Source organism: Saccopteryx bilineata, chromosome 1 (assembly GCF_036850765.1).
Source record: "Saccopteryx bilineata isolate mSacBil1 chromosome 1, mSacBil1_pri_phased_curated, whole genome shotgun sequence".
Lineage (NCBI taxonomy): Eukaryota > Metazoa > Chordata > Mammalia > Chiroptera > Emballonuridae > Saccopteryx > Saccopteryx bilineata.
Window position 1 is genome coordinate 299,005,228 of NC_089490.1, and position 18,266 is coordinate 299,023,493.

Sequence of the window (18,266 nt, forward strand, 5' to 3'; positions counted from 1 at the left end):
TCCACTTTTGCTCCACTGTCCCCTGATATGGCTGTCATCCTCAATGTCACTCTCCTCCCACTACCCATGGCTGCTGGAGCTCTGTCCATTTGGCCCAAGTTCCAGAAATCAGGAAGGAAGACAGGCAAAAGTAGCTATCTCCAATCTTAAATAGCTCCTTTTAAGAGCCTTCCCAGTATAATATTTCTGCTTACATCATATTGGCGAGATCTCAGTCACATGGCCAGACCTAGCAGAATGGGAGGCTGGGAAATGTAGTGTTTAGCTAGGTATATTGTTTTTCTAAATAAAATTTGGATTCTATTTGGAAGGAAAAGGGGAGAAAATAGCAGTGTCCAACACAAACCCTTTCTCTGTAGATACCTCCTCTTGACCATGCTAGAGATTTTCCGCTGAGGGACCATGACATATGACACCCTTACTTCTCAAGATAGCAGGATAGTGCTTGGGCAGCAGGAGTCCCTGGACCAGTCACCTCTTGCTATGACCAGCCTCATCAGAGACTGAAAGTCCCTTCCAGTGTGCCACACAAAGAGCATTTTCTCTGATGGCCCCAAAATGAAAACTGTTGGGAAGCCCTGGGCTAGAGCACACTTCTAAAGAAAACAAAGGCTGTGGTACAACATGGCTGTACTCAAGCTCCTTAATAGTCACTGTTTTGAACATCCTGAATTCTCAGCTTAGAACTAAGCATGTTTTGGGCTTGTTGGGAAACTAGGCACTACCTGGTGCCAGAAAGCACTAAATCCTCTCCCAGGGTGACCCTAAGGGACAACTTCTGCACCTGCCTCTTTTAGAGCCAACTCCAGAAACAGTTCGTCAGGGATGTAACCTCACAGTACATCTTTATTCTTTTGTGGAAAATAAAATAATGTCACTATGTGAGCCACACATGAGTTCCCATTGCTACTTTCCCCCTACATGGATGAGTTCTTTGTTTTATAAAACAAAGAACGAATGCTATCTGCTATTTGTCTTTATAGCTGAGGTTGCTGGCTGCTGCAGTCAGACATCTGGATTTATACAGTTCCCTTAGACTTGTCCTAGCAACTGCTTTTTGTATTTTTATTTACAAATTTGGCCAAGGTTCCTATCACTAATAGTTCATGCACATATTAACTCACTCATGGAGGCCTGGCAAACAAACAGATATAGAAAAAATGTAATTATTGCTCAATAAAATCACATCATCTAGTAAAATGAATATTCATTCAAAAGAGTATCATGTAGCTTTGTTCAGCTTTACTGTAATAAGACAGCAGATGGATGGGTGGACAAATGGACAGACTGATGATGAGTAAAGGAGGAGAAATATGTCAGATATATTATTGGCAGCATAAGTACAGTGTCGAAAAAGCTTTTAGTGCATGCTCCACCCAGGGCAAAATCTTTTAAACAGCACATTTATGAAAAAATATAATAAAAGTTTTGATGATCTAAAAAAGTTATGCCACATAATTTTTATAAATACTTTATTGTGTACTAAATCTTAATGAATATAAATAGGGATAAACTTTGTCTTCTAAATTATTGAGACTTTTGACAGCTACTCAACTTTGCTTAATGATGCAGTGACTGAATACAACTGAAAGTTGAGCCCCTGCTGACAAAATTACCAGAATTTTAGTGTGTGAATTTAAAAATTATATTACACTTGTCTAGTGCTTCTTAGCAAGTCTTTTGAAATTTATCAGACATCAACTACATGTCCAGTGCTGAGGGATAAGTACAGGAAGGAGGAAAACAGGATATTTTTTATGAGCTCAGAGTTCAGCTGGGAGCAGCAAACCTAGAAATAATGCATTATAATATAATGTCATCTGTACAATAAACATGCAGTTACCACCTCATTAAACATGGATTAACTAGGTTTTTACAAGACTATCAATACTTTACTCTACATGAGAGTTTCTTAGACACACAATTATGTGCCTTTGTCTTTTGAATAAAATTACATTATATTTTTAAACAAACACATTAATAACTTATCATTAAATAATTATTAACTTAACAATTATTTATAATATTAAAATTTATTATTTCTTGGCAAGTTGTATTATGATATATCTTGCACCATTGTATTGCATTGTTTATTTTTTAAGAGGTGTGTGGATGAGAACTGATTATTTGATTCTCACAGACATAAAAATGTATTTTTTACTTTTAATGATAACTTTTGAATGACTCTATACACTCTCTTGTAAGCCATCATCTGTCTCACTAAATTGAGCGTGTTTGTTTTGTGTTGGTGAGACTACCAGGCTCTTCACGACCCTTTAATTTTGGACATGAGGTAGGACAAACGCCCCGACGTAGGTCTTTTTGCCTTGAGTCTCAAGGCCTGGGGTGAGAAGCCAGGTCAGACTTGTGCTTGTGAGTGTGACATACTGAGCAAGTCACCTTGCAAATGCCAAGCTTGCAGAAAGAGCCGGGTCACTGCCTTCAGCAGTCCGATAGTCATTGGGAGTTCACAGAGCAGCTTGCACGTGCGTAGGTGAGAGAGAGAGAGCGGTAGCAGACGGAACCATCCATGGGAGTGCTCTGTGTCCTGACATTATTAGTACCCCTGTCTGGCTCTTGTAGAGGTATACCTTCCCTGACACTTGGGTTATCAATATTGTGCTACTGTTGCCTAAGAACAAGGGAAGCCAGAGGCCTAGAGCCAGCAAGAACAGGGCAAGAAATCTAGAATGTCTGGGTAGAGTGAAGATCAGGAGAAGTGAATGAACACGGAGTTGATGAACCCAGAGAGGAGGCCGTACTAAGGACTTCCTAGCGCTAGAGTCCAGAAAAGGGGGGAGGCAAATGGAATCTATCAACAAGCTAGGAGTGCCACGCCGAAGTTCTAAAATTCACCTTAATACTTCTATTAATAAGTTGTGTTCTCCTAAGTTCTTCCTCCACGGTCACAAGTAGTGGCCTGTGATCACATTATTTTTTGAATCTAAAATAAAAACTATTGTCCTCAGTGCATCCAAGACTTCTTTAGATACCCCAGGCCGGACAACTGCCGATTTGTTAAGCACGTACTCGGATGATGAATACATTAAAAAAATCCAAAAGCGCCTCAAAGAAGATGCTTTTGCACGAGAGCAAAGGGAGAAAAGACGGCGGAGACTGTTAATGGACCAGTTAATAGCCCACGAAGCGCAGGAGGTGAGATATCTAGATGCTGGGTAAATGATAGTGTTGGAAATTTTACAAAATGCAGTCTTTTATTTGCATATAATGTGTATCTTATGTATGTATCATCTGCCACTTTGACTCAAATGTCAATGGAACATCCTCACATGATAACAGCAAATATACTTAGAAAAGAAAACCTACATAAAACATTTACGCAAGAATCTACAAGCTGCTGCTGGTTGTACAACATTGTGAGTTCTTAATATCACTGAATTTTACACTTAAAAATGGATAAAGTAGTAAATTTTATATAATGTTTATTTTACCATAATAAAAATACTGACAAAAAGGAATCTAAAAACTTTTGTCAACTATATGTATGGTTAGCATAATCAAACTAATTAACATGCCCATCACCTCACAAAGTTACAGTTTTTCTGTGTTTGGTGAGAACCCTCAAGATCTAGTTTTATAAGTTCAACTTTTTTAGATTCTGTATGTAAGTGAAGTCATGCAACATTTGTCTTTCTGTATCTGGCTTATTGCACTTAGCATAATGTCCTTCAGGTACATCCATGTTGTCACAAATGGCAGAATTTTTCTTTTTTTAATGCTAAGTAATATTCTATTGTGTGTATATATAGTACATTATCTCTTCCTCCATTAACAACACTTAGATTCCGTATTGTGGATATTGTGAATAATGCAGTGAACACAGAAGGTGCAGATTGTCTCTTTGAGATACTGATTTAATTACCTCTGGATATATACCCAGAAGTGGGATTGCTGAGTCATATGGTAGTTTTATTTTAAATATTTCGAGGATGCACTACACTGTTTTCCACATTGGCTTTACCAGTTTATAATCTCACCAACAGTTTATAAGGGTTTTCTTTTCTCCACATTCTTATCAACATTTATTATATTTTTTTTTCCTCTTGATAGTAGCCATTCTAACAGGTGTGAGATGATGTCTTATTATGGTTTTGATTTTCATTTCCCTGATGAATAGTGATGTTGAATGCCTTTTTATATACCTGTTGGCCATTTGTTTGTATTATTTCAAGAAATGTCTACTCAGGTCCTTTACTTATCTTTTAATTGGGTTCTTTGGTTTTTCTTTTTGTTACTGAGTTATTTGAGTTTCTTACATATTTTGAATATTAACCAAATTTATAATTTGCAAATGTTTTCTTCCAATCCACAAGTTTGCTCTCCACTCTTTTGATTGTCTCTTTTGCTATGCAAAAGCTTTTAAATTAAATGCAATTCTACTTGCCTATCATTCCTTTTGTTTCCTCTGCTTTTGGGATCATATCCAATAAATCATTCCAGGCTAATGTTAAGAATTCCCCCCCCCTATTTTCCCTTAGTAGTTTTATAGTTTCAGGTCTTATTAGTAAGACTTGAATCTCTTTTGAGTTGATGTTTGTATATGGTGTGAGATAAGGCTACATTTTCATTCTTCTGCATGTGGATGTCTATTTTCCCTAGCACCATTTGTTAAAAGACTGTGATTTCCCCATTGTATAGCTTTAGCACCGTTGTTAAACATTAGTTGACTGTACATGAGTGGATTTAATTCTAGTTTCCAATTTGTTGCAGTTTCCCCCGGGAGTTTATGTTCTTTCGTTTTATTTGGGATTTTATGAGAGAGCCAGAGACTGATGCTCAAGTCGATATCTCACCTAGAGATTTGTAAAGAAATGTAATGATGTGAATGAAATGATGAAATTTTAGGTGAAAAAGATCACTTTGGCTTCTTTGAAGTATATGTTTAAGAGAAGGGTTGTGGGGAGCGTATAGTGAAGAGGGGTTGATGTTGCCCAAGGTAGGGACAATTTCAATAGGTATAGAATGGATGCAGGGGTCCCCAAACTTTTTACACAGGGGGGCAGTTCATTGTCCCTCAGACCGTTGGAGGGCCACCACATACAGTGCTCCTCTCACTGACCACCAATGAAAGAGGTGCCCCTTTCGGAAGTGCAGCAGGGGGCCAGATAAATGGCCTCAGGGGGCTGCATATGGCCCACGGGCCGTAGTTTGGGGATGCCTAGTAGGGGATGATTTAAGAAGAAACATGGCAGGCAAAATAGCCAATTCTTTCAAACTTGGATATTAAGAATTATACGAGAAGAATAATTTAGGATGGCTCTAACATTTTAGATCACAGAGTCATAACTTTATAGAGTCATCCACTAAGATGGGGAGGACCAGGTCTGAAGAGGGAGTCAGTGTGTTTAGTTTAGGACTTGTTGAGATTCAAGCACTTCATAGGCATTTAAGTAGAGATACTCAGACTGTGAACTTGATTTGATCCCAACTCATTCTGTGGTCATCTGGCTGGCATCATGGCTGGTTCTTGAGATTCACTCCATCTCTACTATCTCCACCTTTCCAAAATCATTTTTGATTTGTTTATTTGGAATTGGCATTTAAACACCAGTCCCCTTCCTGACTTCTTAACTAAAAGATCCTTGAATATTCAGGTTTTAGGTCTTTGCTGCAGTGCCCCATTCCTCCACAAGGGCTGCTCCGGCATCTTTGGAGAATTAAGCAATGGCATGGACCAGAGTAAGCTCCTAGCTCTAGCTCACGGGAGAGGAAGAGGGTCTGGCAGTCAAACCAAAGATATCTCGGATTGTATACCTACCTAAATCTTCCCCAGATATGGTTAAATATAATTTAAAAGAAACATGACTTCTATTATGTTTTATTGATTTCCAATATGGAATTCTTTTTCTATGTTATGGGTTAAATAGATATCTATAGGCTGAGGACACCTAACCATAACATATATTTCTATGAAAAAAAATGTATTTCACATTTTAATGAAATTTTGGGAGAAAAAAAGCCTTTCTAAAGCATGAACTACTTGCCTAATAAAACAAAAAAATAAGTAAATAAATCTTTTGTGCTCAACTTTTGGGTCTTAATACACTTGATTAAACCTCATAATGAAGTTTCATAGACATGGCATTTACCCAGCCATTCAACAATTTTATTTTTTCCTTTTTAATTGTGATATGTTGTTATCCAAACAATAATCAAAATATATCTGGCCAATTCAGTTACAATAATATCTCATCTTGTCAACCAAATTGCCTCATCCAGCCAAATATAAAACATATTCTATATTAAGTATAGAATTCATTTGGAATAATAAGTCAGTGTCATAGTTTATAAAAAAAAAAAAAAAAAAAAAGGGTTGCGACTGTGCCTTATGTCTCCCAAGCCACCACAATATGTGGTGGGCAAGCTGGGCTGGGTTCAGCTGTGCTGTCCGTTTGCTGGTGTCAGATGGCCTCGCTCAGCTGTCTTTGGTGAGCTGGTGGGTTGGCCTGGGCTGGCTGACTTATGGTAGCTGTCTCAGGACCAGCTGGGAAGATGGTGCCTCTCTCTACGTGGCAGATGTATTTCCTCGCAGACCAGAAACTGTGGCAACAATGGCAGGCTTCACAAGAGAATCAAGAAAGTCAGACCACATGTTTTTGATGTTTTTGATTTGCCAGTATCCCATTGGTCAGTTCAAGTCAATGGCCACTCCAAACCCCATATATAAGTAGTGGAGAAATAGATTTTACTTTTCAATGGGAATATCTGCAGGATAACATTGCAAAGCTGTCGATGAAGAAAACTAAAGAATTTATGGCCATTTTTGCATTTAGGCTCACCACCACTATTGGATCACAAAAAGAAACAAATGGTTAACGCTAAAGCTTCCAGAATTTTATAACTAGATGAGACATATGTTTCAAAGCCGTTCCTGATTTTAGTTTTTATCTGATACATGTTAGTAACAGAAAAACAATTTGTGTTTACTTTAATTGAACTTTTTCTTAATCTACATTCTATATAATTCCCAGGTTCAAGTTTTGGCATTTACCATGAGCTGTTGCTTTTTGCATCTTGATTCTAATATATACAGTGTTACTCTCATAATCTCATAGTGGGAGAGATGATATGAACAGTGTCATTAGAATGTCAGATTTTCTTTTTTTTTAACATCTTTTGTGTGTGTGCGTATTTTTCTTAAGTGAGAAGAAGTGGGGAGGCAGACAGACAGGCCCGCATGTACCCGACTGGGATCCACCTGGCATGCCCACTAGGGGGCGATGCTCTGCCCATCTGGGGCATCGCTCCATTGTAGCCAGAACCAGTTTAGCACCTGAGATGGAGGCCATGGAGCCATCCTCAGCACCCAGGGCCAACTTACTCCAGTGGAACCATACCCATGGGAGGAGAAGAGAGAGATAGAAAGGAGAGGGGTAGGGGTAGAGAAGCAGATGGTCGCTTCGCCTGTGTGCCCTGGCCGGGAATCAAACCCAGGACATCCACACGCCAGGCCATCACTCTACCACTGAGCCCACCTAAGTAGTTGGATTATTCAGTGTTAAATGGATGACTCCAGTTCTTAGGTATTCTTTTAAATGTTCCCCCTTGAGAATTTTAATTACCCCCTCCATCAACATGATGTCTCTCTTTAGACAAGTGAAAGAGCTTGAAGGGGCCTTGGAGGTTACCTTCTACCTGAACTGCTCATTTTACCTGTCCAGAAAGAGGCCCTGATAATCCAAGTTACTTGCCCTAGGACACACAGACAATTAAATTAATGGTAAAACTGAGGCTGCAATGGCCAGGCCCTCTGATTCCCAGTTTAATGCTTTTTACACTGTTTACTTCCTGGTTTCCTCTTTAATTGTCTTAAAGAGAGCCACGAGAATGCACCTGGTTTCTCTCTCAGATTGCAACCATTAAAATTTTCTAATATCAGCAGTAAATCACTTCCCCTCAGCCTCATCTCCAGTCTTTCCATTCTAGCCGAGTCGTGCTTTACCTTGCACAGATAATTGCAGTGTCCCCGCTGGGAACTAAATCAGATCTGCCATTTTCAGCCAGAGAGTGTCTGCATTTGTGTTTACAACTACATAGCATGTATGTTAGGGGCACATATAGCACAATTCTACATTTCTGTAAACATACTCAGAAATTGGGAATTATAGCCGTTGTTTATAAAATCTTGAAAATAATCACCTAACTTATTTTCATAGAATTTTAAAGAAGGCGGGAATTTTTTTAAAGTAAGTGGGAGTTACAAAACCATAGTGCTTCTTCTAGATACCCAAAGTATCTAGAAGAACTTCCACTTTGTTGGAAGTTTTGTTTGTTTGTTTTTATGGCTTGATTTTTGCCACGTTCAAATTTAAATCAAATGGCGGGAATTGGTGCAGGTGAATGCCATGCTTTTCACACACTATTTGCCGACAGCTTCTTAGCTGGCTGGACACCGGCCACAGCCATGGCAGTAATGTGCGCCCCCGTGTCCACAGGAGGCTTACCGGGAGGAGCAGCTGATCACCCGGCTCATGCGGCAGTCCCAGCAGGAGCGCAGGATCGCCGTGCAGCTCATGAACGTTCGACATGAGAAGGAAGTTTTATGGCAAAACAGAATTTTCAGAGAAAAACAATATGAGGAAAGACGACTAAAAGATTTCCAGGATGCTCTTGATCGAGAAGCGGTAAACAATTCTCCCTTAAAAACCTTTCCAACATTACTTTTGATTCCTTCTACCAAGTCAGGGTAAAGACGTATATATGTATAGTTGCCAATCACAGAGTGAGAGTTAATTTTTTATATATGATCTCTCTATACTATCTCCCCATATTGAGTTTGTATAACTACATTGACAGAGCAAATAGCATCTACATCCTGTATTCTTTCCCTTTAGTCTCAGTTCTGCAAATATGTAGCACTCACCCCCTAGTCCTGATGTTTGCATGAACACTGCTCTGTGTCTTTTTCAAGGGCTGAATTGTCTGGATAATTGTTTCTTTCCTTTTTCATTCTGACCAGAGTAAGGTTGAACAGATTGGTGCCATTTGCTTACATTGGAAATTATGTGTTTAGCTACGTAATCTTTCTAAGTGCCTATTTGAGGAATACATTTGCATCATGAGCCCAGCTGATTAGGTGCAGGGTAGCAAAGCGTCTGTAGCAGGACTGGTCTCACTGTGATGAGAAGCAGTACCTGTCTTTAACTGACTCCCGAGGGTCGGGACACTCGGGCCTGCTGCAGCCTCAGAGACCAGGACTGTGAGGTTCCGAAGCGGCTGAAAAAACTGCATCTGTCCCTCTCACATGATTTTGTCCTAAATCTGAGGACATGCCTCTCTGAAGCCCCTCCTTCTGCGACAGCTGATTTCACAGTGTGAGTTTACCTCCTCCATCAACAGTGGCCAGTGCATAAACAGGACTGAGATAAACACATATTGAATTTGTCAAGGGAACATTGTTATTTTTTCTTTCCAGAATCACTCACTAAATTAACAAAATATATTTTAGTCCCTACCAAATTATCATTCTACTGCTTCAATTTTGTGAAGAAGGAAGTTTTTAAGGTTATTTTTTCATTGTTCTTATTCTTGTAGTTCATTAATGTTTATGGTGGGAGAATCCAAGAAGTCCCCTTTTCTGAAAAAGTTTCAAGTTTCTTGGTGATGGTCACTAGCTGTTAATGTATTTCCTGCTATTAGTGTGACTAGAGGACGGTCACTTGCTGTTGAGTACTGCTGTGGAGAACGCCTGGTCTTCCTCCTGCATCTTCGGCCACTTGTCCTCAGCTTTCCGCAAGCACGTTCTCCAGGAACAGTGACACATTGACTGTCGGGCTCTTAAAGCTCAGTCCCTGGTGGCTGCATTCTGTCCTCTGGGTCATTCCCTCAGACAATCCCTTCCACGTCCGTGGGGTGCAAGAACCGCAGTGGACACGTGACTTGTGCATTTATTTCTCTGCCCTCTTACCTGTGCATCAATGGCTTTCTGATGTCTCTCTTCATATATCTCAGATACATCTCAAATTCAACGCGGTAAAGGCAAGTTTATGTCCCTTATCACTAAACTGGTCCTTTTCACAGTTCCACCTCTCAACAGATAGCATTGCCGTTTATCCGGGTGTGCAAGTCCAAAGCCTCAGGGCCTGCTTGAAGTCTGTTTAACCCTCACCCCTCCACAGCCAGAACATCACTGAGTCCTAGTGATTTGTGCACTAAATGAACGTGTCTTCAGTTCATTCATTTTCCTCCATGTCTACACTGCCACCCTGGTCTCCCCCTGCTGCAGTGGTCTCCAACCATTTTTAGTGGCTATGCATTGGCAACCACAGTTGGGGTGTGCAAGAGTGTGACTTTACTTATGTCCTTTAAATCAACCTCAGCTGGGCTCCAGCAACACGCCCTGCACACAGAGATGCACGGTGGCCAGGTCACAGGGCCAAGTCATCAGGGACCAGCCCAGCCTGTTGCCATTGTGACCTCAGTGAGGCCCACCCACATGTGTTCGCCAGTGGCTCAGGTCTTTGAGGCGGCTGCTTCAGCCTCATGGCCCCTCACATGCTCCCTCTGAGGTGTGCTACTCCCCAGGGGCTGCCGGCAATTGGGGTACACATCTCTTTTTCCTTCTCGTTGTTCTCAAAACCTTTCCCTCTGTCCTCTCCCTTTGAGTAATCCAGATTTATTTGCCTCCAACAGTTCCACCTTTTCTATATCCTGCAGAAATTCCCTAAAGCAGGAGTCAAAAAAAGACTTCTGATTACTTGTTAGAAATGAAGAAAGGGGAACATCAGAGAGAGCTGGTGCAGACAGCCTGCCCTGTTCCCGTCCCCTGCAAACCACTGTCCATGCCGCAGTCACAGGTACCTGTTGATTCACATTTGACCACTGCCATCATACTGAAGAACACCCATCCATGGCTTCCTTCCCACCACATCCTGTCCCCCTCCGTCCCCTGGACTCTGACCACACTGATCTGCTCTCAGATTCTTGACCAAGCCTCTTTGTAATCCTCTCCCCTCTTCCCATGTGCCTTTCCCCAGTTAGCAACCATCTTCCAGAGCGCCGTGCACATGGTGCTGCTCATCTAGGCCAGGCCCCTGTTAGACACCCTCACGCCCTACAATCTTCCCCTAGCAACACTTACCATAGTTGCTAATGGATGTGTAATTATACATCCATTTGTGTGACTTTGTAACTGTATCTCCCACTGGGTGGAAGCCCCATGAGGACAGGGACCATGTTTGCTTCTGTGTTTGCTGTTTCCCCAGGGCCTTGGCCACTGTCTGGCACAATGAGAGCAAGAAAGAGCCAGTGTTTCCCACCATTATTGAGGAGCTTTTGTCTGTTCTGTTTTGCTTTGTTTTGTTTTTAGATTCTGTCTGCTAATCTCTTTCTTTCAGACAGCTGGGAGTCTATTAAGGTAGTTTCTGATTTCAAATTCCTGTGCCTACTATTGTTTTAACAATAATCAAACATATTAGCATTAAACAGTTTCTGAGCCCTTACTTTGAGTCAAGCATTGTGCTACCTTCATTATATGCGTTTATGACTCTCGCAATGGCCATTTTAAGGGGACACTATCCTTACCTGCACTTTACACACAAGGAAAAGGAAGCTTAGAAAGCTCAGTCACCTAGCTTCTCGGCACAGCTGGGAGCAAGCCAGGTCCATCCGCCTCCAAGTCTGAGCTCGTAGCCCCTGACAGGGTTGCCTCCCTGCCTCCCGAAGGCTTCCTTCCCTTTCTCTCTTTCCGTTGTTAGGTCTGCAGCCCCCTGCTGTGGGCAGAGATAGCAAGAAAGAAGTAAGTCAGATATGGGAGGCGGGAGAGAGGGAGGCATGGAGATGTGAGGCAGCACCAGGTGAAGGCCACCGCGCTGTGCCTGCTGGGTACATCCCTGCCCCCTGCAGGGTTTTGTCTCAATCGCATCCTAAGTATGTGGGTGTGCTTCACCGGCACTCCACTCCGCAGTAAACCAAGCTCACGACCCATTCTACTGCCACTCTCTCCACTAAGTCTCCTTTAACCCTGCTCTCTCAGACTCCTCCTCCTGAACTCTTCACACCTCATGAAGCAGGCCAGAAAGCTCTGCATTTAGATTGAATACTTTCCTATGAATCAGGGCCTACAAAACAACACAACAATAACAAATTCTGGTGCAGTTCCCCAGCCTGCCAAATGGACAGGATTGACCGTAGAGGCCACCCAGCCCTACCCCTTTCCCAACAATGAAACAAACGAACAAGACTACAATAACAAAACAAATGAACCTTCCATTTGATTCAATGGACAATATCTGTTATTGTCACCCATTTAGGCATTTGTGAACATTATCATGATGAGCAATATTTGCTGTGACGAGATGGTTTTTTGGTTTCCCTGTTTGTAGCAAGTCTGACTACCATCCTCCCTTTGCACTGAGGGGACGGAGGCGTAGGGAGGCTCTGATTTGCCCAAGCTCTCTCAGCTAGTAGTTGACTTCTGTCCACCAACTGGGGCCCGAATTCCATCACAGACCCACCAAGGCCCAAGATTACCTCCCTCTTACCCTCCCTGGGTTCAGTCACAGGAGACAAGTCTTGTTTCTGGAGCACGGGACAGAATTTCTCCAGGAGCTGGTATAGCTGTTTGAAAAGCAACAGTTGGTCATGCTGAGTTTGACCTTTGCACTTGTGTGAAGAAAGGGTTTTCTAAACCAATTAATAGTGCAAACCAAGCAAAAAGCAGTTACAAACTGCTGTAGTATTTCATTACTTTTTGAAGAAATAGATGTCTCTATGAGTGAATTTTATCAATTTTTCTAGGCTGTGACAGCACGAGATTTTTTGCTGTCTAAGCACAATTAACATTTGTTGGCCAATGTGTGACATTTTCAGATCAGTAGAATCAGGAAATTGCCAAAATAATTTCTAAGTATAAATCAGTGCCTACTGACAGGCACTGGGCAGAGTAGGTGTGATCCCTATTTCTCTGTGATCCCCAACTCTAACTGTTGTAGCAAAACCAGCGAGAGTATACAGATGTTCTACACACCAAAGTTCAAATTTAAAGGAGTCTTTTATTCAAAGCTGGTGACCCCACAGAGACCTAAGTCAGTCAAATCATGCGGCCCCTGAACACAGTTTGAAGTTAGCTTTTAAAGACAAAATCACACGCTGATTGAGGGATAGGGAGGAGGGGAAGCCTAGCAGGAAAACAAAGTGGTGAAACAAGTTTTCTTACAATGCTTATTTATAGGATTAATTCAGGGAGAAACATTCTGGGAATACCTATAATCTCACAGAACTAGCCCAAGGCCACAGCCTGGGAAACCAGCCTCAAGGCCAGGGGTAGGGAGTCTTTTAGAAAAAATAAATTCTGCTAAAAGTCTCTTTGTTTTAGAGAAAGTAAGTTCTGCTGCTTTATTTCATAACTATTTGAAACCCATGAAATCAGGACTTCTTTTAAAACACTTAAGATCCATTCTGTCGTTAATCCACATTGGGCTTTCCCTGGTCAGACCACTCTTCTCTGCACTATGTTTTGCTGATAAGTTAAGCTTTGAGGAGAATATTATCGATATTGTCTTTGCCATGAAACACAGTACTTCATGTGTTAAGAAGAAAGTGCTCTTTTATTTATTTATTTATTTATTTATTTATTTATTTATTTCCTGGTAGGAAAGGAAATTTTATTCTATTGTGAATTTTTGTTGTTGTTATCAAATCACTGCACAGTTATCGTGACTTAAAAGTGTTTCTGCCATCTTAGGCTTTGGCAAAACAAGCCAAGATTGATTTTGAAGAACAAGCCATCAGAGAGAGGGAAATTCATGAACAGATTGCTGTGGAAAGAGCACAAGAGCGTTACAAGAAGCATTATTTAACATGTGCAGAAATTTTGGATCAAATAATTGATTTGTCCACTAAAGTGGCAAACTATAGAATGCTGACAAATAAGTAAGTGTTGTTTCGTTTTGTTTTTTTTACAATTAATACAATAAGGACAACACAGAGAATGAAAAAGGATAAGATTGTGAAGTAGACAGTAGACTGATGAGAGAGACAAAATGTCTCCAGGAAGGAAGACTGAAAAGTGGGGTCCAGGGTACCTCAACACTGACTTAATTCACCCACTGACTATCATTATTGCACTTGTATTTATATTTCTACGTCTCTTACAGTTAAATTTTGGGAATAAATTCTCTATAATTTACCAAGACAATTATGATAATTTATTGAAACACTTGGAACCCCTAGGACACTGGAATTGCTTATAAACTGTTTTACTAACAATGCTATGTCAGAGGAAATAGTCAACAAAGAAAAAAAAAGTTAAGAACACACCAAAATAAGAACAAAGGAAAATCTAAATTAAAGTAGGAAGTTAAAAACAAGGGGTAAATTGAAACACTCTTATACAGGCAGCAGCAGATTTTCCAGTTACTGCATCTGGGCTACAAATTTTATCTGAGCGTCCTGGCGGCCAAAGCAAAAATGGAAATACCATAAGTATTATTTCTATGTAGAATAAATGACTTAAAAACCAACTTGCAGAGCACAACTTATTAGTAAGTCCAGGACTTCCCATATGTATTAGTCTGATTATTTTTATATTTCACAGAGGTGTATACTAGTCTGTCTCTTACTACTCTGTAGGTCCTGCTTCATTAAAAAGCAATATAAAGAATGTATTGGCTACATTAAGCCATTTAATTTTAATTAAAAGTACATAAAGTTTAAAGTTCCAGAAGTATTGATATCATAGAACTTTTAAGGGGACTTTACTTTGAAAATTTAAGTGTCTTTTAATTGTATTTGCATACAGTAATTGCACTTGTACAGTAGTTTTTCAGTTGTGAGCACATGAAACACAGAGTTTATTCTTCTCTCATTATTTATTATTTGTATTACAGCTGTAAACCTACTTTACCCACCCTATATGTTAAGATTTTTATAGTCTACATTATTGACAGTCAAGATAAACTCATTTTAGTTTCTCTATGTTCTGCACTAAGCTACATACCATCAGTATATATACTGCTCACAAAAATTAGGAGATATTTCAAAATGAATATGAAGAGATAAAATATCCCCTAATCTTTGTGAGCAGTATATATTTTAAAGCATGAAGCATATTTTTGGTGTCAGGCTATTTACATGAACTGACTTTTGTTAAGACTGCTTCTTGCCCTGGCCGGTTGGCTCAGCGGTAGAGCATCGGCCTAGCGTGCGGAGGACCAGGGTTCAATTCCCGGCCAGGGCACACAGGAGAAGCACCCATTTGCTTCTCCACCCCTCCGCCGCGCTTTCCCTCTCTGTCTCTTTCTTCCCCTCCCGCAGCCAAGGCTCCATTGGAGCAAAGATGGCCCGGGCGCTGGGGATGGCTCTGTGGCCTTTGCCCCAGGCGCTAGAGTGGCTCTGGTCGCAACATGGCGACGCCCAGGATGGGCAGAGCATCGCCCCCTGGTGGGCAGAGCGTCGCCCCTGGTGGGCGTGCTGGGTGGATCCTGGTCGGGCGCATGCGGGAGGGAGTCTGTCTGACTGTCTCTCCCTGTTTCCAGCTTCAGAAAAATGAAAAAAAAAAAAAAAAGACTGCTTCTTAACAAAATTATTCTTATTCAGATAGAAGGCTATTTATTTAGTAACTGCAAGATTAATAAGCTCGGGCAAATATAAGTTGTTAATTATTTACTTGTTGGCCATGCCAACTCTGATATTTCTATGCCTGAGCTAAACTTCCATATCTCCCATAAGTAATCTTTAGCAGCTATTAATATTTTAATAATGAAAAATATGATTATGTTTTAAGTTGTACCTTAATTTAAACACTACTTTTTATTGTGGAAAAACATAAAATTTACCATTTTACTATTTTCACATGTACAGTTCAGGGGCACTAGGCACATTCACATTGTTGTGTGGCCACCATCGGCATCCATCCTCTGCATGCTTTATTTGTCTTGGAACTGTCTTCCCGTTACTCTGACTACCTCCTCTAGTCATTCCCCAGATTTAAATAGAAATCATTACTGAAAAATAATTTTAAAAGTCACCAAATGTTTAGTGACACTAAGACAACTGTACATTAGATTTTCTGTGACAAATTACATGATAATATGTAAACTAACTGGTTTCTTAATGGGACCTTGGTATTTCATCTGTTCATTTTGCCTAGGAGGACATTATTGCTAGAACATTGAAATGATTTCCTAATGTTGCTTAGCCATTTAATAAGACAGCTGGGAATAAAAAAAAATACTTCAGGATTATGATAGTGCTAATTATTTTTGAATATAGTGTTCTGTTAGTGCATAGTCAATTAGAAAATTTTAAAAACCAGTGGTGTTAGGCCCTGGCTGGCTGGTTCAGAGGTAGTGCATCAGCCTGGCATGTGGAAGTCCTGGGTTTGATTCCTGGCCAGGGCACACAGGAGAAGCACCCATCTGCTTCTCCACCCTTCCACCTCATCTTTCTCTCTATCTCTCTCTTCCCCACAGCCAAGGCTCCATTGGAGCAAAGTTGGCCTGGGCACTGAGGATGGCTCCATGGCCTCCCCCTTAGGAGCTAGAATGGCTCCAGTTACAGCAGATCAACGCCCCAGAGGAGCCGAGCATTGCCCTTGGTGGGTATGCCAGGTGGATCCTGGTCAGGCACATGCAGGAGTCTGTCTGTCTGCCACCCCCTGCTTTTCACTTCAGAAACCCCCCCCCAAAAAAACCCCAATGATTTTAAGTAACATCATTCATTCAAATCTACTATACTAAATTTCTGACACTTTATTAGCCATTAAGAATATAACAGCTGTCTGACTGGTGGTGACAGTGCCTAGATTGTCAACCTCAAGTGCTGAGGTCACAGGCTTGAGCCCAGGGTCACTGGCTCAATCTCAAGGTCACTCGCTCAATCCTGAGGTCACATGCTCAATTCCAAGGTTTCTGGCTTGCACCCAATGGCACTGACTTGAGCCCAAGGTCACGGGTTTAATCCCGATCAAGACATGTATGAGAAACAACCAATGGGTGGACAACTATGTGGAAAGACAAGTTGATGCTTCTCTCTCCCCCTCACTCTCCCCCTTCTTTGATTAAAATAATAATAATAATAAAAGAATATAATAGCAAATGGTCTTAAACAGCAGACTCTGGAAAATAAATAAGATAATAGACTAAGGTTTAAGGTGTATATTTGACTAACCATTGATTCATCTATACTTTTTTTTACTATAGCATGATTCCACAGAAATTGATGCGTGATTGGAAGGAACTGTTTTTTCATGGAAAGCCCATTTATGACCAAGCGTCTATTAAGAATCTACCAGCTAAACCTTTTGCAGAACAACTAATAGAATTGGAGAAAAGGGACTTGCTAGATAACAATGATTATGAAGACTATAAGGTACAAACTAATATGGAATAACTAGAGAAAATGCAACATACAGTAATAAATGGTGTTTCTTTAACATTAGTCTGTGATATTATTTTATTTTGTACCTATTAATAAAAGTAGGTATTCTATGTTTGCATTTTTTCCTTGGTTTACTTTTTATTTATTTATTATTATTTTTATTTATTTTTTTATTAAGTGAGAGGCAGGGAAGCAGGGAGGCAGAGAGACAGGCTCCCTCATGCGCCCTGACAAGGATCCACCTGGCAAGCCCCGTACATGAAGATGCTTTGCCCATCTGGGGCACCTGCTCCATTGCTCAGCAACCAAGGTATTTCAGTACCTGAGGCAAGGCCACGGAGCCATCCTCAGTGCCCAGGGCCAACTTGCTCAAACCATTCAAGCCATGTCTGCAGGAAGGGAAGAGAGAGAGAAGGGGTATGGTGGAGAAGCAGATGGGCACTTCTCCTATGTGCCCAGACTGGGAATCAAACTCTGGACTTGCATACACAAGGCCAATGCTCTACTGCTGAACCAACCTGCCAGGGCCTACTTTGTAATTTATAGACCTAATTTTTAAATGGCTAACTATTTATAATCTATTACCTGTTACTGAAAGTAATATTAAGAGTGGTATGAAAAAAAGAAATCAAACATAATACCTTGTCCAGGTAGATAGATTTAAGAATTGTAAAAATGTTTTTATTCATCAGCATTTTTTATTGTATGAGCTATCTACCTTTGCTTCAAAAACCTTTGTTAAAAGCTATTTCTTTAAAAATCTATCTAAGTAATATATTGTTTTCAGAGGCAAATGAAAGAGACATTCTAAACTTTAGGAGTAGCATAGATTCAATCAAAATTTTATTCAGATTAAAATATATATATATATTATATATATATATTATATATATATATATAGGGTGCCAATCATGCTTCTTAGAATT

General features: G+C 40.5%; 1 protein-coding gene across 1 annotated transcript in view; it reads left to right on the top strand.

Moving 5' to 3' along the window:
- SPEF2 (sperm flagellar 2) overlaps positions 1 to 18,266 on the top strand; it is a 167,731-nt gene that overhangs the window by 22,648 nt on the left and 126,817 nt on the right. The window contains 4 exon segments of the mRNA XM_066244327.1: positions 2,970 to 3,156; positions 8,457 to 8,645; positions 13,706 to 13,893; positions 17,163 to 17,331. Of these exon segments, the coding sequence (XP_066100424.1) occupies positions 2,970 to 3,156; positions 8,457 to 8,645; positions 13,706 to 13,893; positions 17,163 to 17,331 (733 nt within the window).